The 25,038-nt window shown below is 41.9% G+C and overlaps 1 protein-coding gene across 1 annotated transcript in view; it reads left to right on the top strand.

Moving 5' to 3' along the window:
- CPAMD8 (C3 and PZP like alpha-2-macroglobulin domain containing 8) overlaps positions 1-25,038 on the top strand; it is a 71,167-nt gene that overhangs the window by 27,093 nt on the left and 19,036 nt on the right. Inside the window, exons 20-36 of the mRNA XM_054650375.2 lie at positions 770-995; positions 2,211-2,364; positions 3,325-3,467; positions 3,907-3,958; positions 5,031-5,329; positions 6,517-6,742; positions 7,295-7,471; positions 9,476-9,557; positions 11,248-11,404; positions 11,838-11,912; positions 14,824-14,989; positions 16,009-16,095; positions 16,993-17,129; positions 17,457-17,612; positions 17,988-18,050; positions 19,418-19,656; positions 23,766-23,853. Of these exons, the coding sequence (XP_054506350.2) occupies positions 770-995; positions 2,211-2,364; positions 3,325-3,467; positions 3,907-3,958; positions 5,031-5,329; positions 6,517-6,742; positions 7,295-7,471; positions 9,476-9,557; positions 11,248-11,404; positions 11,838-11,912; positions 14,824-14,989; positions 16,009-16,095; positions 16,993-17,129; positions 17,457-17,612; positions 17,988-18,050; positions 19,418-19,656; positions 23,766-23,853 (2,527 nt within the window). The remainder of the gene's footprint in view (positions 1-769; positions 996-2,210; positions 2,365-3,324; positions 3,468-3,906; positions 3,959-5,030; positions 5,330-6,516; positions 6,743-7,294; positions 7,472-9,475; positions 9,558-11,247; positions 11,405-11,837; positions 11,913-14,823; positions 14,990-16,008; positions 16,096-16,992; positions 17,130-17,456; positions 17,613-17,987; positions 18,051-19,417; positions 19,657-23,765; positions 23,854-25,038) is intronic.

Here is a 25,038-nt window from a genome sequence, read left to right as displayed (position 1 = left end):
ATTCATCAATCAGTGGAATCCTTCCCATTGTTTCTTTTACCTCCCAGTGCTGGTTTTATCTACCAGCAGCCCCACAGCTTGTTTGGAAAGACAAATCTGCTATTTCTCTCAAAAATCATTTAATTTATGTGATGAACATGACTGCAAGTTGCTTTGGCAGTACCAGCTGTGAAAAACGCCAATCACTCGTTTTTAAAATTTGTAAAAGTTTAATAGTAATAAAATGGTTATAGAAATAGTGATACAATTAGAGTAATAATAATTTGGGCAATTTGAATTGGGACAATAGAGACAAGGAGTTATGGATGTCTGGGTACCTTTTTCTGGGCAAAATAAGTCTGAAAAAGGACACACATTAATAAAGGATTAACCCTTAAAAACAACAGCCTGTTGCATATTCATACATCTCATCCATGATGCATAAATTCCATTCAAACACAGGATTCTGTCTGGGCAGTGTCAGCTTCTTCCTCATAATCCTAACTGAGCAAGGTGGGGAGAAGTTCATTTCTCCTGATAATGGAGCAATAAATTCTCTTTCTCTGAAAGATTCAGGTGTCCTGTGGCTGCTATTTTGCTGAGTCCTTTCTTTAAAAAAAGTACCTTACATAGCATCGTTTCTATTTTAACTTTTTGTTATAACCTAAAACTATATTTACCACATTGCTTAATAGAGAATTAATACAGCATCACTTTCTAACACAACACCTATACTATTCATTTGAATATTTGTGAAAAGCCAATCCTAAAACACCCATTTTTCACCCAGCTCAGGGGAAGCCCAGCTGCAGGTGGAGGTGCCTGACTCCATCACCACGTGGATCACAGAGGCCGTGGCTCTGTCTGAGGACAGGGGCCTGGGCATTGCCAGCCAGGCAGAGCTGAGGACCTTCAAACCCTTCTTCATCGACTTCACCCTGCCCTACCACGTCATCAGGGGAGAGCAGACCAAGATCCCCCTCACTGTCTACAACTACCTGCCCCTGTGTGCAGAGGTAAAGCTCAGCCCTCACCCGTCACGGGCATATTTTATAAAAAATCCTTTCCTTAGAATCTTTTTCTCCCGAGAAGCTGAGAGGCCTCAGAAGCAATTATTTTAAACAATAATTATAAAATTAAATAAAAATAATTAATTATTAATTAATTAATCTTATCTAATTTGAAAATAAATTTTATTATTATTTTAATTCTCTAATTAATAATTAATTTAATTAATAATTATTCAAGATTTAATTATTTTAATTATTAATTATTTTAATTAATTAAAATAAAATAATATTAATAATTTTAATTAAAACAATAATTATCTGCGGCTGTGGAATGCAACAAGTGCATCTTTGATTTGGTCTCATGTGGTTGTTTTTTAATTATTGGCCAATCACAGTCCAGCTGTCTCAGACTCTCTGAGCAGTCACAAGACTTTATTATAATTCCATTCTTTCCTTGCCAGCCTTCTGATAAAATCCTTTCTTCTGTTCTTTTAGTATAGTTGTAATCTATAATTTTCTTTTAATATAATAAATATCATAAAATAATCAATCAGCCTTCTGAACCATGGAGTCAAGATTCTCATCCCTTCCCTTGCTGGGGTGTTCTGCAAATTCCACACTCAGCCCTGCCTCAGTTCTGGCTCCTCAGCACAGCTGGTGGGTGATTTACCTGTCACAGGAGAGAAGGTGTCAGGCTGACAGAAATGCTCTGAGAAGACAAATATTCCTTTTTTTTCAACTCAGATAAATGTCATCGCTTGGTTTGGTTTCGGTTTGAAACGCCTGTGGTAGGCTGAGGTGTCTTGCAGCACTTCAGGAAAGCAAAGGTTGAAAAAGGCAGGGAAAAGACATTTGAAAAGGCGTTCCCCAGTTTGGAATCTTGTGCTGAACCAAAAAGAACTTCCTTTCATCATCAAAAACCTGCCAGAAAATTTATTTTGAAGGATTTTTTTTCCCCAAAAATTCCATTTTCCTTGATGTTTTCTTCTCACACTCCCCATCTGCCCAGCTCCAGAAGCAGCTCCCAGAAATATTTGTAGAATCGCTGAGCTGAAAGCACTGCTCTCAGTAAAATCCACGTCTGGAAACCTTGAAGAATGAATAACCTTCATTCTGTGATTGTTATGAAGAATTCTTTGGGTTTCCCATCATTCGCATAGCTCAGTTTGATTTTGTGGCTGATATCATTTCCAATAAATGACGTTTCCAAATCTTTCGCAGGTCCACGTGAAGATTTCTGTCCCAAAAGGCATCAAGTTTGTGGGGCACCCTGGGAAGCACCACCTGACCAGGAAGAAATGTGTGGCCCCTGGGGAGGCCAAGCCCACCTCCATCGTCCTGTCCTTCAACGAGCTGGGCCTGAGCAACATCACTGGTACTCACAACTCAAAACAGCCCTAAAAGTGCTGCTTCTTTCTTCTTCTTTCTTCTTTCTTTCTTCTTTCTTTCTTCTTTCTTTCTTCTTTCTTCTTCTACTTCTTCTACTTCTACTTCTTCTACTTCTACTTCTTCTACTTCTTCTACTTCTTCTACTTCTTCTTCTTCTACTTCTTCTACTACTTCTTCTACTACTTCTTCTACTACTTCTTCTACTACTTCTTCTACTACTTCTTCTACTACTTCTTCTACTTCTACTTCTTCTACTACTTCTTCTACTACTTCTTCTACTACTTCTTCTTCTACTTCTTCTTCTACTTCTTCTTCTACTTCTTCTTCTACTTCTTCTTCTACTTCTTCTTCTACTTCTTCTACTTCTACTTCTTCTACTACTTCTACTTCTTCTTCTACTACTTCTACTTCTTCTTCTACTACTTCTACTTCTTCTTCTACTACTTCTACTTCTTCCTCTCTCAGGAGAAAATTCTGATTTTCCTATTGCCCCAGTTCATTCGTTCCACTTGCTGCCAGCTTGGCTTTTCAGCCTCATTTGTTGTAGGAACAAATCCCCTGCCTGTGATGCACAGAATGTACAAACAAACAGCAGGACATTCTCTAGTAATTTTTTGGTTTTTGTTTTGATATTAAGGTTGGGCCTGTTTCATTTCCCCAAAGAGATCACTGGAAATTTTTAAACAAGAGTATAACAACAAATTCTGTGCAAATAATCCCAGTGAAAACTAGAAACCAAAAATTAGGGAAGAGTTTCTCTGTTGCCCCATGATTGTTCAAGTATTGCCTAATTTTAGATGTGATCACTCAAATATGGATAAAGGGAATATGAGAGAGGTAATTACAGCCCTTGTTAATCAGCTGCTTCTAATTAATTTGGATCTCTTTAACTTCTGGAGATGTTTATATCTCAAAATCTCTGCTGCTTTTCCCTTCTGCTTCTTAGCAAAAGCTTTTGCCTATGGTGGGACCAACTGCTGCCAGGAGGGGATGCAGAGCCTGAAGAATGGCAAACACTCAGAGGACTCCTACCTGGACAAAAGGAGCCCTGTGGGGGTGGATTATGTTCGTAGCAGTGTCATTATTGAGGTGAGAAAACACCAATTCAGGAAAAAAAATGCCTGGGAAACTGTGAAATCAAACCTGAGTAGGTTTATAAAGATCCTCAAGGCGATTCGCCCTCAAGGTGATTTTATGGTGTGTCAGGAGATTGGAAATAATCAGATTTAGTGGTATTTGTACAGAAAGAGCCCATTGGAGCTGCTCTGGTGAATCTTCAACACTGTTCAGGAGGAAAAGCAGTGGGTGTTTTATGGGATAAGCTTTCCCTGTTAATCTTAGACATATGATAAAAGGGGAAGTTCTCTGGCACTGCTCTAACAGAACACAGTGCCATCGCTTTTCTATAAAGGATATAAAACCACTGCCCAGCAGCAAAAATCATTTCTGTGTTTTCCAAGTCAAACTGGGATCTGTTCCTGCTAATCCAAGCCCTGTGGTTTATGCATGGATTTCTGTCTTTCTCTAGCCAGAGGGACTGTCCAGAGAATACACCTACAGTGTGTTCTTCTGCCCAAATGGTAAGTTCATGATTTGAATGAGATATTCAGTTTATTTGAATCTGTTTTAAAAAGAAGCATTTGGTTTCTTTAAAAAAAAAAAATTAAAAAAATCTTTGTTTCCATTTCTCTGTGATTGATGAGTTCTGGTCTGTAGGAAGAACTTGTAAATAAAGACTCTTTCTTACCTGGCTGGCTAATTATGAATTTGCTCTAACTGCCCAAGTGATTTCTGGAAATGGCCATTAAATTCCTTTACTTTATGGAACAGTTTCAGTATTCAGCACTGTGGACAGTAACTGGGACTGTACTTTATTTTCAGCTGGTGCTTTAAGATTCAGTTCTGGAATCAGTCTGTCCTTTCTGCCAGAGATTTGGATAGCTCAGAGCTGGCTCCAGTAGCTGAACAGAGATGCTTTTGACCACTAGATTAGAACTGAAAAATCACTTGCTGAGCTCATAAGAAATTCAGCTGAGCAGTTTGAAGCATTTTCTGCCTTGAAGGGGGTAAAAATAAAAGATGAGAAGAAACAACCATGTGCATTTTAATATGTTGTTCATCAGAACGGGGGAGAGCTTGGGAAGGATGAAAGTTTGACAAGGAAGTCTCACAGATACGTGTGCTTGGCAGAAAGATTTTTAAATGTAGAGTCTGATGAAGGAATAGAGATGGAAGCAAATTTTGATAGAGAAGAAAAGAATTGCTGAGCCAGCCTCACTGGATAACCAAGGAGGCAAAGGGGGTGTTAGTTTGGGGTGGGTTTATCCTTTGTTCTAAGCCATAAAAACCCCTTCTAACTCACACACCCTTTGCCTCCTTGGTTAGCCAGTGAGGCTGGCTCAGCAGTTCTTTTCTTCTCTATCAAAACTTGCTTCCATCTCTATTCCTTCATCAGACTCTACATTTAAAAATCTTTCTGCCAAACACACAAATCTGTGAGACTTTCTTGTCAAACTTTCATCCTTCCCAACATCAATACTTCAAAGGAAGCTGGAATAAAACCATGTGCTGAGCAAAGCTCCGTTTGAATTTCAGTTATCAGCTCTAAGCTGAGCTCCAATTCTTACAACGTCCCCTTGTTTTTCTGACTAGAGAAAATCCACATTTCCACACCTAACAAATACGAGTACCAGTACCTGCAGAAGCCAGCCCAGATGAGGCACTTTGAGCTGGCAGTGAAGGCTCACAATGATGCTCACCTGGCCCTGTCCTCGGGCCCCCACGACATGGCCGAGATGGCCGAGATCGTCATCGGGGGACAGCAGAACTCCAGAACCTGGATTTCCACCAGCAAAATGGGAGAGCCAGTGGCCAGCAGGGACACGCCTGGCATCCTCTCCTGGGATGAATTCCGCAGCTTCTGGATCAGCTGGAAAAATGGAGTTATCCAGGTACTGCGTTCTTCTGGGAGGCTCTTCTCTGTGTGAGCTGAGTTTGGGCACACACAGAGCAGTTTTTCCTTGAGCTCCATTCCTGTTGCCTTTTCCCTCTGAAGCCCTGGTCAGGCTGTTGTGATCACAACAAATCTGCTTTTGCCACCAATATGTTCTCAGGCCATCAGTCCTGGCTGAGGTGGAGACAATGCAAAGCAATGTGTAGCTATGATATTTTATGGAAAATCCTTTCCTTGGGATTTTTTCTCCTGAGAAGCTGAGAGGCCTCAGGAACAAAATGCAAACAATGGTTATCTGCTGCTGTGGAATGCAACAGGTGCATCTGGGATTGGTCTCATTCAGTTGTTTCTAATTAATGGCCAATCACAGCCCAGCTGGCTCAGACTCTCTGTCCCAGCCACAAGCTTTTGTTATCATTCTTTCCTTTTCTATTCTTAGCCAGCCTTCTGATGAAATCCTTTCTTCTATGCTTTTAGTATAGTTTTAATATAATATATATCATAAAATAATAAATCAAGCCTTCTGAAACATGGAGTCAGATCCTCATCTCTTCCCTCATCCTCAGACCCCTGTGAACACGGTCACTGCAGTGTTTTGTTTTTTTGCCATTGTCTTATTTGCCATATTGTCTTGTTGCCATTTTCAGAAGGCTTCAAACTGGTTTTATTCTAGCATGCACGCTTTTTATACCTTCTTACAAAGCTCATAAGTTTACACTTTACTCATTGGTCAGGAAGGACAAACAACGTGTTTATTGGAATAGTTGCAGGTTTCTCTGATTTCTCCTTCTTTCTTTCTTGGTTTCTATGTCAATGACCTTGGGAGAAAATTCTTTTAGGGGCAAACATGGATCCTCTTCTCAGACTTCTCTCTGGCTCACAGAAGTTGTTCTAACACCTCTTCCACAAGTCCTCAACGTTTTCACTGATGAAACCTTGCAGGCCAAGCCCGTGGATTTCTCATTGATTTCTCATTGATTTCTCATTGATTTCTCATTGATTTCTCATTGATTTCTCATTGATTTCTCATTGATTTCTCCCCTAGATTGTTTTGTGGGTGGGAAGGAGAGAGGTATTGCTGCACCTGCAGGGCACAGCTGGGCTGGGAGGTGTCCCAGCACCCCAGGCACGGTGACTCCACCTGTGTGGAGCTCTTGGAACTCCATGGTCTCTTGTCCCTTTCAGGTTGGCCACGGTACTCGGGTGCTAAACGAATCTATAATTGTGGAGTGGACAGTCCCCAAACAGCTTGAGGTGAAGTACATTGGCTTTTCCACAGGCTGGGGGTCAATGGGAGAGTTTAAAATTTGGAGAAAAGAAGAGACTGATGAAAATCACAATGAAGCATTTACTCTTGGAGTTCCCCACAACATAATTCCAGGATCAGAAAGAGCTACGGCTTCAATAATAGGTATCAATAATCAGGAGGTATCACTTAGGTACCCCTTCCCAAATGTCAACAGATGCTCCAGCTGTTACTTCTGACCAGTTCTTGAGTAATGCACAGCAGATAAAATAGTCACAGGCACTTTAAAAGGTTTATTGCAGCTTAATTTTGGGGCAGATCATTCCTTGGGGGTTTTTTGGCACTTGTTTGAAGCCTGTTTGGGTTGACAGTGGCTTGAAATTGGTGGCAGTGAGGGGCTTGGCAGGGGCACTGTCTGTTACTGCTCGTGGTGTTTATGTCATTGTCATCCTCATCACAAATTGTGCTGAGTTCTAAACTGCTCTAAACTGGGAAGTCATGGATAATCAGAGGCTGAAATGTGGAATTTCTTTAATCCAACAAGAGATTGAAGGGCTGGGACTTAACAGCTGAAGGACTTCCCATTTTTCACAGTTGATTTAAGCTGATTTGGGGTAGCCAGGAGCTATTAGTGCAGTGAGGAGGGGCATAACCACAAAACACCGAAAGAAAACCTTAAATCTCCTGATCCTGAGCAATTCCCCTCTTTCTCATCAGGAGATGTGATGGGTCCTACCCTGAACAACCTGGACAACCTGCTGAGGTTGCCCTTTGGCTGTGGGGAGCAGAACATGATCCACTTTGCTCCCAATGTCTTTGTCCTGAAATACCTGCAGAAAACCAAGCAGCTCAGCCACGAGGTGGAGGTTGAAGCTACAGATTACCTCCTTCAAGGTAACTCATCACAATTAAATTTTGAATTCACAGGTGGAGAAAAGGCTTTGAGTTCATAGTTTTGCTTTACATGTCACTTTTTCTTATCAAGAATAGCCCAAGTGATGAGGATTCGTAATTTCTTGCAGGATGATCTCACAGCCTGACAGATTTTGATGGCAAGATGTTTTTCCTCTGATATATAATCTCTGTTTCCCTTCAGTAGCTCCTAGTTCAGATGTTTATTGATTTCTTTTTTTTTCCTTAGCTGATTTCTATGTTTAAACATTTTAGAAAGTAAAACAAAATTAAATTTAGTGAAAATCTGTATATTTAGGGGGTTTTGCCTTATTCATAAATTATCTTTTCAAACCTTTAGACACTAGAGTTATGGCTCTTTTCTGGACTTCTTTTTAAACAGTATTTTCTTAGTAACAGTATACCAAAAATCAAAATTTAGTATCCAAAGTAGTTAAAATCCTTCATCACATGGCTCTAGGTTATCTGTCCTTTCTGTGTCCTGTCCTACTTTACCAAGCAACTCAAAACAACTTTTTTTGTTTTCATTTTTTCCTTTGTTTTAATTTTTTTTGCACTGTTTTTCTCAGCATTTGTTTTGGGAAGAGCCACATGCAAAATAGTTTTATAACTAAGTGCAATTCTCAGGACAAGTAAGAATTCAGAGATCATTAACAACCAGAGTGGCCCAAAGGGACAAAGCTCTCTTGTGTATGAGTCAGACAATAGTCATGTCATGAAATCAGAGGTGACAGGGTTAGGTGGTTCTCCTCTGAAAATATCAATATAACATTTGATATGTGAGATATTTCTTGTGTTCAGCAGCAAAAGCCCAGCTCTGCTTCCTCTGCCTGGCTCCAGTATTTCACTTGTAATTTTCTGGGCTTGCTGGGAGCAGAGAGGCAAAGGGAATTTGTTAATGGCCTGAGTCAGTGTTTCCTTTGCAACATCACATTTGCTTTTGTTTCTTTTTATGAATCTGCAAACCTTCCAGGTTTTTGGCTCCAAACCCTGTTTGCTAATTAACCCTTACAGAAGAAACTCCCGAGGGTTTTAAACCCTTCTGTGTTCCCTGCAGCCCTGCCAAGTGTAAGGTTTAGATGGGAAATGCTCACTCTAGAATTGCTTTTGTGATTTACCAAGCCAGAAAACTTCTTCATCCCTCAAGCATCCATCATGGAAAGTGCTGATAATAAATACCAATAATTCCCAAGTATTCCCTCTTCTTTTGAAGTGGCCTGGGCTAAAACAGTCAGTATTTTTTCTACTTTCCCACTAAAAAAACCCCCCAAAAAGCAGGTGAACAGGGGAAAACTGGATGGATACCCAATATACATTTTATACAATTCATTTCTTGGGATGAGCATGGCTGTAGACAAACAGGTCTGATAAACAAATCATTTTCCTAGCAGAAAGAGCAATTTTTTTATTTTCATTTTCAGCCTCAGAAGACATTCCAGGAGGGAGTTCTTATCTTCAGCATTCACCTTAATTATTCACCTAATTATTATAATGTTAATAATGATGTCTGAAGCAAGCCCTGGGGCAGCCCCTGCAGCTGGAGGTGTTCACTTGCATTGAGGTCACAGCTGTTGTTTTTATGTTACCTAAAGCTGTTCCAAGCAACAGCTTTGGGAAAAGTCAAAATCCAGCTGCAATGTCACAGGCAGAACCTTTTCATTTGTAAATGGAAGTCAAAAGGAAGGAGAGTGGCTGTGTGATTAAGTAAAAACCTTTTGATAATGCTTTTTCTTCAGAGAAGTGTCAGACTTTTAGCATTTGCAGTGTCCCAGATGTTACCCTGAGCAGATTTCTGGACGAAGTGCACACAGAGCTGGCTCTCACTCACAGCAGAATAAGAAGCTGCCTCGGGCAGCAGAATCCCTTACACATGTTCCAGATGTTCTGAGTCTTCATTCACTTCAAACACTCATTTTTCTCTGTGTGAGGAGGTTTTGGACTCGCCAGTTCTTTCCAATTTCTTTTCTTTTCCCCAATTCCTTCCAGGCTACCAACGCCAGCTGACCTACAAGAGGCAGGATGGCTCCTACAGTGCTTTTGGGGAGAGGGACTCCTCGGGGAGCATGTGGTGAGTGGCTCTTCAAAACTGAGCTCAAACTGCTTCAAACTGAGTTAAAACCGAGGTGGAAACGTTCTAAGTGTTTGCTGAACAGGAAAAATGCGCTGGGCTGGGGAAGAGGAGTCATTTTCCAGCTTCTGTATCACACACAGTGGAGAGTAGAAATGATGCAATAATATTTAGTGGCTCTGGAATTGCTGTTCAGTGCTGCTCTGATGTGTTATAGGTGATTCAGGACCCAGGAGCAGCTAAAAGAGAGTTAAATCTGCTAATTAGTCCAGGTTTCAGGCACAAAGCTGTAGTTAAGGACCATATCTGCAACTGTAGTAGCAATTAAGGGATAATTAAGCACCTGATTCCATTAGGGAAGGGGGTTTTATCTGAAGCAGGGAAATGTGGCAGAGGCTTCTGTCAGGTAAAAAACCAACTCAAAACCAACTCAAAACCCCTCAAAGGCATCCTTGTACCTTGTACCAGCAGGATGGGTTTGTGCACTTTGTGATCTTTGGATTTGTGCACTGTGATCTTTGGAAAAAATCCTTAAATACATTTTCTAGGACATCAGTTTGCTGTAGATTCATAAACTTTTTCTCTAAGCTAGTTTACATATTCTATGAATTGTTTAACATGGCTCCTCATTGGTTCTACTTGTTTAGAGTATGTGAATTCCTTGGTTGTGGTTTTAGTCTTTTTTTTATTATCATTTTTAGTTTTGGGCTTTGCTCTTCACTGCCTTCAGTCAGTGAGTGTTGATAATTGGCATTTCTGTAGCAGGTGTCTTCATTTATATTATTATTGGATCTTATATTTTTATTTATTTTATCTTATCTTATATTTTTATTGGATCTTATCCCATAAAGAGCTTATATAAATATGCTTATGTTAAAATGCCATGCAGGCATTTTAACATAAGCATATTTATATAAGCTATTTTACTCCTATGTCTAAACTTAATTAACAACAGAAATAAAAACTACATCTTTGTAACAAAGTCATTTAACACCACACATATAAAATCCATTTCAATATTTGCAAAAAGCCAATATTCTAATATGTATCTATAACACAGGGAGCTTCCACCTCGGCCCCAGCATCTCCCAGTCCCTGGATGTGAAATGTGGTGACACAGAATTACTCAACACTCCAAAAATCCCCTGCCAGGCAGCAGAGTTTGCTACCCTCCCATTCCTCAGGGGCTTGTAAATGCAATGACTCAATCCCCCCAAGCTGGCCAGTGCTCACACTTGTTGTCAGAGGTTTAGAATTCCAAAAACACTTCTGGTGCTTTCTGAAGTCTTAATTCTGTATAAAGTGTAACACAGCTTCAGGCCTGAGGAAAGGATCTGGATTTCTTATGAGAAATATATTGATTCTTAATTTTAAAATATTGATTCTTAGCTTAAAAACTTTATTAATTTGGATAAAAAAGAACTAGATTTCAGAGTGTGCCATAATTATGACAAATACACCTTTGAGTTGTACTTTTCAATTTATTTTGTTGACCTTTAATCCTTTTCTTACCCAAAGCCTGGACAGTGTTCAGGTGATTTTATGTCCCATGAACTTTTAAGAACAATATTTAGTGTTTCCCAGAAAGATTTTTTTTCAATTTGTGCTTCCTAAGAATATAATTTTGTCCTTACAGGTACTTTAATCTGAATTTGTTTTTTCAGAAAAGATGATTAATTCATTTTTACAGGTTAACAGCTTTTGTCCTCAAGTCCTTTGCTCAGTCCCGTGGGTTTATTTTCATTGACCCCAAAGAACTCACAGCTGCCAAGGACTGGATCATCCAGCACCAGAAGGAAGATGGTTCTTTCCCTGCTATGGGCAGGATACTAAACAAGGACATTCAGGTAAAAACCACCCAGCATCAACTTGCAGCAAAGACATTTTAAAGTTATTATCAGAGCATGAAGTGATGCAGTTTGAACATGAATTTTGCACTGGAAAGGCTGGGATGCTACAGGGAGAACAGGGGAATTTCAGCTCAGAAAGGTCCATCAGAATGTGCCTGTGGGGTGTCCCCAGAGGGTGGAAATCAAGGTGTGAAATCTTATAAAATCCTGCATTAAATGTGTCCTCAGGCCAGGGACAGCTGCTCCAACCAGTGTGGGCTTGGGTTCCTAAATTTTGTACTCCTTGTGTGCAAGGAAAAGAAATTTGGTGATGCTTCAGCTTCTCCTCCAGTTCTAACACATCCTTTGGGTTGCTTCAAAGTCTGGTTTTTTTTCCCCAGAGTCTTTTTCTGTAGTTTTCATCCAGTGTTTGTGTTGTTTGCCCTTCCAGGGTGGGATCCATGGGAAGATCTCCCTGACAGCTTATGTGGTTGCATCTCTTCTGGAAACAGGTGTCACTTCTGAGGTAACAAAAGCCTGATTAAAACAGCTCCAAAAATTCTCTCTATTCTTTCTTTATAAAAACTTCACTTTGCTGCTGTTTGCCTTCAGAGGTTCTGTGCTCTCTGCAATGACTGACAGCATCCAGGCAAGGGGAAGCTGCTGGAAAGCCTTGGGGCTGTTCTGAAGTTAAAGAATCTGTTCTGAAATTGTTCAAGGTGGTCTCCCAGCCTCCAGCCATCAGCTCATGATTATTCCAGCAGAGCAAAACGCTTCCCTGCAGCCCCATCCCTCAACCTCTCCCAGAAATTACTGCAAAAGGAGTTTTTCTGCCTCTTAGCTTCAAGCTGTGAGTGCAGCCTGTGCTGATCCTGCTCTCTTGCCTGCAGAGACTCAGAAATCCTGGCTTGGTGCTAAAAGCAGTTGAACTTGGGGATCCAGAGAGCTCTTGTGGTCTGGCTTGGCTGCAGTGGCCAAAATGCTACTGCTGTTAGATTACAGTGCCTTTGGAGAGCTGAGCTCCTGCTCTGAGCTGGATTCAGGGCTCTGGAGAAAAATGTTTCTGTTCTTTGCAATGAGACAGAACAGGAACGCTGCAAAAAAGAGAAGCAGTTACGTAGGAACAGCCAATTCTGCTGGAAAAAAACCCCAAATTTTCAGTACAGCTGGTGTTTTTGGGATTCCTCCTTCAAACTCCTGGTAACTCAGTGCTCCTGCCCTGTCGAGGCAGTCACGACATAAAGCAGAGACCACAAGCAGTCTCAGTTGGCAACACTTTATTATTGAATATGGCTGATTTTTCTACACTTTCCAATTGTTTATCCTTCTTCTATCTTTACTATTGGCCACAATAAATCAACATAATACTATTGGTGAGAAGTTATAGTGACTTAATTAACTTTCTAAAAATGTTTCATCCAGCTGCAAAGTTCTTCTATCTTTCTTCCCTCGGTCTCCTTGGCTACAGCCTTGGAGAGAGCTCTTTATCAGTTTCTTCTTACTTCTCAGCTTCTTCTCACTCCTTTAGCTAACAGGCCCACTGTTAGCCCCTTCCACACTGCCCTCTCCTGTGTTTCTGCCAGCGTGCAGCTTCACTAGGATGGGGATGTTTAGATAAAGTTGTGGTGACACATTCCAGTGGCTGGGACTGGGAAGATGCTCCCTTGCAGATGTTGCCCTGCCCTTCAGCCAAGGGAGAGGGCAGGGCTGGGCTGGGAGTGAAACAAGGAGGTGCAGAGTGGATGTTGCAGCATCTCTTGGAGATCTGCTCTCACACAGAAGGGCCCCTTCAGGCACTGCTTGGGTTTGATGAGTTTGTGGAGCTGTCAGAGCAGCCAGTGCTCATTCAGGACCTCTGATAACCTCAACACTCCTCACCCATCCCTGTGGAGCCTGAAGAATAAAGAAAAACAGAGCTGCTGCTGCAGGCAGATGCCCCCTAAAGCCCTGTCCTTGTTGGAGTGGAAGGCTCTGAACCTTAATAAAAATTCAGAAAACCCTGCAGAGCTCCCAGAGGAACTTCCTGCCTCCCTGTCAGCAGTGATGTGATGCTCTCTCTGGGCTGCTCTGTGTGGCAGGGCAGTTGCTGTGCATTCTAATGGTTTTCCTAGAGGAGATTTGTGAGTGTTCCTAATGATCTTAGCTAGGAAATGAGGAAGGGCAAGGTTAGCGCCACAGGGAAATCAAAGGAAAACCAAATTACATCAAGTCCAATTAAATTGTTTCTATAAATTATCAGAGCCACGTTCCTGCATGGTGAGGTCATTGGGGGAGTTAATAAAACATGTTTGTTGGCTGCAGGGACCCCTGGGAACCTTGGCCTTTATTATCCTCTGGCGTCTGCCAGACGCTGCAGAGTGTCAGGAGCACAATCAAACCTCAGCACAGAGCTCACCCTGCCCTGCTCATCTGCTGCCTTGCAGGGCACACGATTTCTTCAGCTGCAGGGGAGGAAAAGTGTGTCTAAAAGTTAGCCTCAATCATTCTCACTCTGCTGGTTGCACTTTTTTTTTTTAATTTTTGATGCATGGCTTTTCTCTGCCTAAATCATTCTCACTCTGCTGTTTGCACTTTTTTGATGCATGGCTTTTCTCAGGGTGTCCAATGTATTCTCAAAGTGTCCATGCTGTTCTGCAGAGAGCAAAATGTATCTTCCTGAGTTGGCTGTGTGGTTTTTGTTTGGATTTTGTTGGTGGTTTTTGTTTGGTTGCTATTGTATTTGCTGGGAAATGTCCCGGCCAAGGCAGGAATGATGAATCTGAGTCCATGGTCTTAGAAGGTTAATTTATTACTTTATAATACTATATTAAAGAATATTGTTACTTTATAATACTATATTACATTAAAGAATATTATTACTTTCTAATACTATATTAAAGAATGTTATTACTTTCTAATACTATATTATATTAAAGAATATTATTACTTTCTAATACTATATTATATTAAAAATATTATTAATTTCTAATACTATATTATATTAAAGAATATTATTACTTTATAATACTATATTATATTGAAAAATATTATTACTTTATAATACTACATTATATTAAAGAATACTATACTATACTAAAGAAAACAGAAAGGATTCTTACAGAAGGCTAAAAAGATAATTAAAAACTCATGATTCTCTCCAGAGTCCTGACATAGCTTGGCACTGATTGGCCAAAGAGTAAAAACAATTCACATCAGAAACCAATGAAACAATCTCCAAACACATTCCACATAAGCAAAACAGAGGAGAAGCAAATGAGATAAGAATTGTTTTCCTTTTCCCCGTGGCTTCTCAGCTTCCCAGGAGAAAAATGGGGATTTTTTCAGAGAATGTGAATGCTACAAGTTGCCTTTTTTTTTTTTAAATGTAACAAGTAATAAAGCAATTCCAGCTCCTGACACTGGTACATCTACCTGGCCTCTTTCCCCTGTGAATGCAGGAAGAAAGAACAGCTGTAGAAAAAGCAAAACACTTCCTGGAGTCCAACCTGTACTCAGCAGAAGACCCCTACACCACTGCCCTGAGCGCCTACGCCCTGACCCTGCTGCACAGCCCCAGTGCAGCTGCCACGCTGCGCAGGATGAACAGCATGGCCATCACCCAAGGTAGGAGCTGCTTCTCCTCACAGGGGCCTTTGACAGGAAAAAGGAGCAGAAACCTGGTGGGTTTTGTGCCATATGAATTGATAAGGGAGATTCTGCCAGCTGGAGTTGAGCAGAGATGTTTGAAGTTTGTTGTGTTCCTGTGTTCTTCATTATTCTGTCCCCACGCCATCCAAACACAGCCTGGATCATCTGAGCTGCTGGACAGGATGGGGCCTGGGGGATCAGGGATTCCTCACTGATAATTTCATTGAAAGAGGCTGATTTTGGGAAAAAAAATGAAGAAAAATCCCATCTTTCTAAAGTGATAACGTTTGTGTTCGTATGGAAATCATCACAGTTTCCTTTCACAAGCACGTTTGGGCTACCATGAAGCTCCTTTGTGCCCTCTTTGGGATCAGTCCCTTGGTAGGATCCTTTAAATCCTATCAGAACAGGAACACCAACAGGACAAACTCTAAATCTGGACTTTTTTCAGTAGATTATAAAGAAAAGAAATAAAAAAATTAGGAGGCAAAATTTTTATACAAACCCAAGGTGGCACAGTTTGGCTTGGTAAGGCAAAGGTGCTCCTGGCTCTCTTTGGAGAGGGCTCCACACATGTGGCTGATGCTGAAGGAAGGCAAGTGCAGCAAAATCAGAGAATATTCTGAATTGTAGGGGACCAATTAATGAGTGAGTGTCCCACACAGAGATCAGAGCCACAGCCCTGGTGTTCAGTTCAGTTCTCAAACCAGCAGAGTGATTTTGAGTTGTTCAGAGGCTCTGCAGTAACACCTGTAGAGGTGTCAGAGGCCCTGCAACACCTCACATTCCCTGCTGGTGTATTTAAATCCAAAATCCAAGATCATCTGATCTTTTTTGAATGATCTCTGTCATCCCAAAGGGAGCCCAGGGACTGGATGTCCAGGAGGAGGGACAGGGAGCTCAGGGCAGGGAGCAAAAGTGGAATTTGACTCTTCCCTTGCACAGAGGCTCAGCTGCTCTGATAACAGCCCTGTCCCTCTGCCCTCTTCTCCCAGATGGATTTACACACTGGAGCCTCACAGGAACCCTTGTCACTGATGAAGACACCTTCATGGGGTTTAATGATGGACTCTCTCAATCAGGTATTTGGGAATCTGGAGGCAAAGGCAGAGAAAAGGGAAGGGGATGCCACAATCAGCCTGCATGTGTTGCAGGGAATGGTTTATAAAATATAAGGTGTTCTGGAATTGTCACTCAGTCAGGGAAGGGTCCAGGGAAGAGAGAGCTCAGGAAGGCAGGTAACATGGTGCTGAAAGAATAAATGAGAGGCAGAGTAAGATGTGGTCCAGACAGGACAGGTTTTTCAGCCCCAGATGTCTCATCAGCTTTCACTCCAGTTTTATAGAGACAGAATCCCAAGTGATTCTCACTCTTCCGTCAGGGAGTAATAATTCAAAATGGAAATCTGAGGGAATTCAAATAAATTTAATTTTAGAACTGTTTATCTTTGTGTTTTCAAATGAATGCAAGGATTGTAGCACTGACTCTTCAGCTGGTTTTTCTACACTTTGGCTGTCAAAGCCACAGAAACTGAATGATGCTGTAATTTTCAAGCCACTTAAAGCCATTGACCTTTTGGATATCATGTAGGTGCAGCAGTGCTCAAGAGAGATCTGACTGGATATTGTATGAAAATCTCTAGGGCAGGGCAGCAGCAGAGTAGAACTGGAGTGGGAGAGGAATTACTTGTGGGATACAGTCAAGAAAAAGGAGTTTTTTGTGTAAATATCTTTATTCTTGGCTATCTATTGCCTGAAGGGAGGCTTCTGTTGAAAGCAGAGATATTTTAGGCAGGTGAAGCACCTTGGGTGCAGACATTTTAACTTCCCTTTTCCTGTGTTTGCTTCTACAGACTCTTAACTTTTTAGAATTATTTTTCAGTTAATCAATATTCATAGAACTATCTCTAGACCTGGATTCTCACATCTATGTGGTATTTTGATTTTTTATTTTTTTATTTAAATTCCCACCTCTTTCAGTTGTTTCTGCAGAGGTGGAAATGACATCTTATGCCCTTCTGACCTACACACTCCTGGGAGATGTGGCCTCTGCACTCCCTGTGGTCAAGTGGCTCTCACAGCAGAGGAATGCACTGGGAGGATTCTCATCTACTCAGGTGGGCAGCCTCTGGAAAAGCTGGGGTGCATGCATTGGCAATTGATCCAGGAATGTGGAGTTTCCATCTTCCTGACAGAAATTATTTGTGTTCTGCTAAGAAGAAAAACTTTCCACGGCTCCTTTCTGCTTTCTCCTCGGGCTGGTAGTTTGAAAGGAACCCAGAGTTTGTCCTCACAGGTGCCTTTGATAGGAAAAGTGAGCAAAACCTGATGTTTCTTTTGCTATATGAATTAATAAGGGAGATTGTGCCAGCTGGAGCTGTTTGGAAGTTTGCTGTGCTCCTGAATTCTTCATTATTCTGATTTCTCCCTCTTCTGGCCCCCAGGACACCTGTGTGGCCCTGCAGGCTCTGGCTGAATATGCCATCCTTTCTTATGTTGGAGGAGTCAACCTGACCATTTCCTTGGCTTCTACAAACCTGGACTACCAGGAGACCTTTGAGCTTAACAAGATGAATAAAAAGGTCCTTCAGACTGCAGTGGTAGGTGGTTTTGGGCAGGCAGGGTTTTAAAGCAATCCATGTGAGCTGGGTTCTGAATGAGGACTTGGATCAGTGATGGTAAAAGCAGAAGTGAAGCACTGAGACCTGTGGGACTTTCTGTGGGTTTGTGGCTGGATTCTGCTGGGAAGGAGGCAGCACTCCTAATTAAAGGCATTTTTCACCATAACCAATGGCTGATGTTGATTTTGTGCTGCTGTTTGTCTCTGCCATTGTAAGTGCAGGTGGTGAAGAGACTAAGCCATGCTCACTTCCCTTCTGCAATGTCCTTTATAAAGGTATTTTGTACAGAACAGAGTTCATTTAATATTCATTTCCATTCTGAGCACCCTGCCTTGTCTTGTGCATTCTCCCCAGATCCCCAGTATTCCAACAGGGCTGTTTGTGAGTGCCAAGGGTGAAGGCTGCTGTCTGATGCAGGTAAGTTTGTCATGGGGCTGGAGAAGGCATGGCAGCAGATGATCAATAACCTCACAGCCTGATTGCTGCTTTTCTAATCCCACTTTGCTGTGAGGAAGGACTTACACTTGGAATGTCTCTCAAAATAATTCTGTAACTCTTGGTGTTGCTTTAATTTGGGAAGTGAATGTGGAGATGTCTATGTAAGCTCTGGTAGAGCTTAGATAGAGATAGAACTGTGTGTGTTATTGTAGCAACAATCCCCCCTGAATGGGGAATAATTAGCATTGACTCCATGGCTCCAATAATTAGCATTGACTCCATGATTGCAGAAGGCTGATCAATTGCTTTATTAAGCTATACTATATTATACTATAATATACTATACTATTAAGAAACTCATAACCTTTATAGACTGTCTGATACAGTTTTAACTTAATTGGTCAATCAATCCAAACATCATCCAGTTAAAAATTAAGAAATCACCTGATCAATTGCTTTACTAAACTATACTATACAATACTATACTATACTAAACTATACTATACTATACTATACAATATTATACTATACTATACTATAAAAAAACTCATAACCTCTACAGACTGTCTGATACAGTTTTAACTTATTTGGTCAATCAATCCAAACACCATCCAGTGTCCAATTAAGAAATCACCCTTTGGTAAACAATCTCCATAACACATGTGCACAACAACAGGTGCAGCAAATGGAGACATGAATTGTTTCTCATTCTCTTCTCTGAACTTTCTCACAGCTTCCCAGGAAAATCCTGGGAGAGAACCATGTCTGTCTGTGTTCAGAGGATATGTGATTACCACATGTGGTAAAGCCTCTGTTGCCTCCCCCTCTGAGGAGCTCTTGTGTCTGCTGGACGTTTGTGGACACTTTTTTGTGTCAGTGTCAACATTACATTGGATTACTGTGACCGTGTTCACAGGGGTTCTTGGATGAGGGAAGAGATGAGGATGTGACTCCATGTTTCAGAAGGCTTGATTTATTATTTTATGATATATATTACATTAAAACTATACTAAAAGAATAGAAGAAAGGATTTCATCAGAAGGCTGGCTAAGAATAGAAAAAGAAGGAATGGTAACAAATGCTTGTGTCTCTGACAGAGTCCGAGCCAGCTGGGCTGTGATTGGCCATTAATTAGAAACAACCACATGAGCCCAATCCCAGATGCACCTGTTGCATTCCACAGCAGCAGATAACCATGGTTTACATTTTGTTCCTGAGGCCTCTCAGCTTCTCAGGAGGAAAAATCCCGAGGAAAGGCTTTTCCATCAAAGATGTCTGTGACAGATTACATTGGAGCTGTAATAACCCACCCTGATTAGTTTTTATTTCCCCTCTTCCCACTGCAGATTGATGTCACTTACAACGTGCCTGATCCCATAGCCAAGCCAGCCTTCCAGCTGCTGGTGAACCTGAAGGAGCCCAAGGCAGAGCAGCCCCTGCCAGCCCCGGCCCCGCTGCGCTCGGGCTCAGGCGCCGAGCGCCGCCCCGGAGCCCTGCACAGGGACAGGGCCCTGGGGGACGACGAGGACCCGGCCTCAGACCAGGACCACCGGGAGTACAAAGTCATCCTGGAGACCTGCACCAGGTAGGAAAGGCCAGTCCTGCCCCCCACAGAATGTTTGGTTTGCTGGTCTTGGTGTGCATTGTCACCGAAGGTGTATCGGGGACAGACTAAGGTGATACACAGACTCCATCATCAGAAGGCATGAAAAGTCCTTTATTATTAGAAACCCACAGTTCCTACAGAAACAATTTTCTTTTTCCTCAAAAGAAAAAAAAAGGCAGACATTTACTATTTCCCTCATCTTTATACAAATATTAAAAATAAATAATATAAATATATATATATATAAAATATGTATATTATATTTAAATATACATAATATAGTTTGTAAATATCTATATTATATATAGTGTATATATCCTGGAGACCTGCACCAGGCAGGAAATGCCAGTCCTGCTCCTCACTGAGCTCTTGGTTTGTTGGTCTTGGTGTGTGCATTGTCACCAAAGGCGTATCAGACACAGAAAAAGTGATACAGAAAGTCCATCATCAGAAGGCATGAAAAGTCCTTTATTATTAGAAATCCACAGTTCTTACAGAAACAATTTTCTTTTTCCTCAAAAGAAAAAAAAAAAGCAGAAATTTACTATTGCCCTCCTCTTTATACAAATATTAAAAATAAATAATAATAAATATCTATAAATATATAATATATATAATATATTATATTTATATATACATAATATAGTTTGTAAATATCTATATTATATATAGTGTATATATCCTGGAGACCTGCACCAGTAGGAAATGCCAGTCCTGCTCCTCACTGAGCTCTTGGTTTGCTGGTCTTGGTGTGTGCATTGTCACCAAAGGTGTATCAGACACAGAAAAGGTGATACAGAAACTCCCTCATCAGAAGGCATGAAAAGTCCTTTATTATTAGAAATCCACAGTTCTTACAGAAACAATTTTCTTTCTTCTCAAAAGGAAAAAAAAAAAGCAGACATTTACTATTGCCCTCCTCTTTATATAAATAGTTAATATATACATATAATATTTAGATATTTAATATATATTGATCATAAATAATAATAAAATATTTAAAATTTATAAATATATATAATATATAAATATATAATATTCATACATATATACATAATATAGTTTGTAAATATATATATTCTATATTATATAGTGTATATATCTTTACACATATATAGTGTTGTCTGTCAATCTTTGGCACATTTTTTAATCAATGCCAGAGTACCACTGAGCCAGACCATGAAGAAGAGATGATCTGGAGAACTGGACTAATGCTTACAGCCCCAAAATTGTCAGGGGCTGTGTTAGCAATGAGGGGAAAGAGCTGATGCTGAGGACTGAATCAGCTCACACAGATCTAAGACCTGGTTGGCCTTTAGGAATCATCTTTCACCTACTGGTCAAGAAGGGACAACTCCTTCTTATGTTATCACTGAGTTTCATTATTGCCTCTCCAAACTCTGAAAATGACAAATGTGATGTGATTTCTTTGTATAAGGAGGAAAAGAAAAAGTTCTGGATTATTTTCACCACAGAGTCATTCCAAATTACAAATGTGATGTGATTTCTTTGTATAAGGAGGAAAAGAAAAAGTTCTGGATTATTTTCACCACAGAGTCATTCCAAATTACAAATGTGATGTGGTTTCTTTGTGTAAGGGTGAAAAGAAAAGGTTCTGGACTATTTTCTTAAAACTCTCAAAGAGGAAGGTAAATTCAACTGGTTAACTAATATCTTAATTGTGTCAATAGTTTTACAAATATTACTGACTTGACTTTATTATTCAGAACGAATTTCATGTTTGTGACCAGGAGCAGGGCAGGTGCTGCTTCTCTGCAACAGGAGAACTCCAGAGAGTGCCTCAGATGGAAATGGAAAATTGTGGCTGCCTTATCAGAGCTTAATGGGAAACTCTGGCTCCCTTATCAGCTTCTGTGGCTTCCTTCCTGCAGTGACGAGGGCACACAGAGACTGCAGGGCCCCAGGAAAAGCTGGGATTTGTTTTTCTTGGCCCAAACTTGCCCCTGGTCTGTGGGGATGTGTTGTGGCACAAGCACTGCCCCCAAGTGTCACAATGTCACTGTGCCAACCTCTTCTCCCCCTGCCCGAGCCCTCAGCCTGTTTTGAGGAGAGGATGAAATTCCACAGCGGTGTCAGATGCTGAGGAGGCTGCCCTGCATCAGCACAACCTCTCTGCTGATAGCTCTGAAACTCCTGTCCTGGGAATTGCTGCAGCTGAGGCAGAAATTTGAGAAGAAGCCCAGTGCAGGGAGATGGATTGCTTGGAAAGGAAACAAAAGCAAATGAAATCTTCCTTTCCTCCCCTTCTTGCTGTAATGATGCTCTCAGCTCCATCATCATCATCTTGCTGGGGCAGTGTGAAGAGAGGAGTGCAGCTGAGGGTGACAACTGAGCTGTTTTGGAGCTGGGGGTGTTCTCAGGATGTGATGAAGTGTTGCCATGGCCAGTGACATCCCTGGGGCACTGCTGAAGGGTTAGGGAGAGCCCAGGGTGGAAAACAGAGCTGTGATGTGTAACAGAGGCTGGGGAGATGCAGGCAGAGGGATCCTGGATGATTTATTTGGGACTGTGAATCTGTTTGAGTACACTTTGCATGCTCTTGCATCTTTTGATGCCCATTACCAACAGGAACATGGAGTTAGATGGGAATTGAGGGATCCTGGATGATTTATTTGGGAGTGTGGCTGTGTTTGAATACACTTTGCATGCTCTTGCAAGTTTTTGTGCCCATTACCAACAGGAACATGGAGTTAGATGGGAATTGAGGGATCCTGGATGATTTATTTGGGACTGTGGCTCTGTTTGAGTACACTTTGCATGCTCTTGCATCTTTTGATGCCCACTACCAACAGGAGCATGGAGTTAGATGGGAATTGAGGGATCCTGGATGATTTATTTGGGAGTGTGGCTCTGTTTGAGTACAATTTGCATGCTCTTGCATCTTTTTGTGCCCATTACCAACAGGAACATGGAGTTAGATGGGAATTGAGGGATCCTGGATGATTTATTTGGGAGTGTGGCTGTGTTTGAATACACTTTGCATGCTCTTGCAAGTTTTTGTGCCCATTACCAGGAGGAGCATGGAGTCAGATGGGAATTGAGGAGGTTTAATGGCTCTGGGAGCCCTGAGTGCCTCACCCAGAGCCTCCTCATGCTACTGTGAGCCTTGGGCTGGAGTGTGGCACCCCAACCCCTGAGCTGAGGGGGCTCCAGAGAGAGGAGCCAGCTCAGAGCTGGCAAATCTGGTGCTGGAAGCCGTGGGATTGTGTTTTCTTAGAGCTTTCCCCATTCTCCCCTCATTTTCCCCTCATTTTCCCCCCATTTCCCTGCTGGGCCCAGCCCAGGTAGGGCACAGCAAACGGGTGAGCTGCCAAGGAGGGAGGGCTGGGAGCTGCTGGCAGCACAGAGAAAAGGAGCCCCCACCTTGTTCTGGAATTCCAGGAGCTGCCTAAGGATGGACACTCCTCTGCCATGCTGCAAAAATTGAGATTTTGCCCCTTCTCTCCACGCCTTTCTTGTGTGGGGTTTTGTGCACATTTATAACAACTCAATTTCAGAGATTTTTTCTGAGTTTTCAGTTATACTCTGGAGGATGATACAGGCAGTGATTTAACAGCACTTTACTGACTCATTAGCAGAAGTCCTTTTCTCAGTGCCAGGGGTGAAACAGGCATTTATGGAAGCCCAGGACTGAATGACCTTGCCTGGTGTCAGGGATTAGCATCCCTTTCCCACCACAGTCCATCCACAGCCCTCCTCTCAGGGTGGAACACAAGTTTCTCCTGCTCCAAGGGTTTATTTCCTTTTCCCAAGGGCATTTTCTCAGTGATTAATTGAAAAAGAAAGCAATCAGCCCCACAGGTGACTGCATCCCTCTGCTTTTCTGCCTCTGTGTTCCAGGACATCTCTTACCCCCTCTGAGCTGGGCATCATTTTGTTAAATAAAAGCAGAAAAGAGGATTTTTAAAAAACAACTTGTGGCTTGTGGCTTTTCCCAAGCACTTCAACAAGGAGAGCCTTTTAATATGTTATTTTTTTTCCTTCTTCTGGAGTTGGTTTCTCCATTCTGAGTTGTCCATGGATCTTGAGTTTGTTCCCATTTTCTCTGTTTTTGTTCCCATGGGAAGATGGCTGCACTCTGGATCCTCAAACATGGCTGTGTTGGAAGTGCCTTTGTTCTCGGGGTTTCGGGCAGATATTGAGAGCCTGGAGCAGGTAAGGGATGGAATTGGAATGGGATGGGATCAATGGGATGGGATAGAATCAATGGGATGGGATTGGGATCGGGATCAGTGGGATGGGATCGATGGGATGGGATCAATAGGATGGGATGGAATGGAATGGGATCAGTGGGATGGGATTCGGATGGGATCAGTGGGATCTATGGGATGGGATCAATAAGATGGGATGGGATCAATGGGCTGGGATCAGTGGGATGAGATCAGTGGGATGGGATTGATGAATCAATGGGATGGGATCAATAGAATGGGATAAGATCTATGGGATGGGATGGGATCAATAGAATGGGATAAGATCTATGGGATGGGATCAATAGAATGGGGTGGGATCAATGGGATGGGATGGGATCAATAGAATGGGGTAGGATCCATGGGATGGGATCAATGGGATGGGATGTGATTGATAAGATGGGATAGGACCCATGGGATGGGATCAATGGGGTGGGATCAATAGGATGGGGTGGGATCCATGGGGATAGGATCAGTGGGATGGAATCAATGGGATGGGATGGGATCAATAGGATCCATGGGATGGGATGTGATTGATGGGATGGGATCAATAAGATGGGATAGGATCAGTGGGATGCAATCAATGGGATGGGATGGGATCCGTGGGATGGGATCTATGGGATGGGATCCATGGGATGGGGTGGGATCCATGGGGATAGGATCAGTGGGATGGGATCAATAGGATCCATGGGATGGGATGGGATCAATGGGATGAGGGTGCAGGGTTGAGATGTGGATCTCTGCCTGGAAGGGGTTCCCTCTGAGGGCCAGGAGGAGGCCATTGAGTGCTGAAAAGATGCAATTAACGTTGAGAAAGGGGAGGAAGAGATTCCACTTGTCAAAAAATCTCTCTGAAATGAGGGAACAGGCATTCAGAGCAGGCTGAGCAAACCCAACCTGGCCAAGCCAGTAATTAACTGAGAGCCCTTGGAAAAGCTGAGGTGCAAATGTGCTCTAACAGGAGCTGTTTATGGCTGCTTAGTGAGCTGTGTTATCTCCAACATCTGGATCCCATTTCTTTGGAGGCTCTGTGTCTTGGAATTTTTTTGCCCTTTTTATTATTTATTTTTTTCCCCTTCTCTCTGGGAGAACATGGTGTTTCTTGCAGCCAAGCTGAGGTGGACAGAATGTGCCTCGTGCCCAGCCAGCCCTT

This window comes from Agelaius phoeniceus, chromosome 29 (assembly GCF_051311805.1).
Source record: "Agelaius phoeniceus isolate bAgePho1 chromosome 29, bAgePho1.hap1, whole genome shotgun sequence".
Classification (NCBI taxonomy): domain Eukaryota; kingdom Metazoa; phylum Chordata; class Aves; order Passeriformes; family Icteridae; genus Agelaius; species Agelaius phoeniceus.
This window is presented reverse-complemented; position numbering and strand designations above follow the sequence as displayed.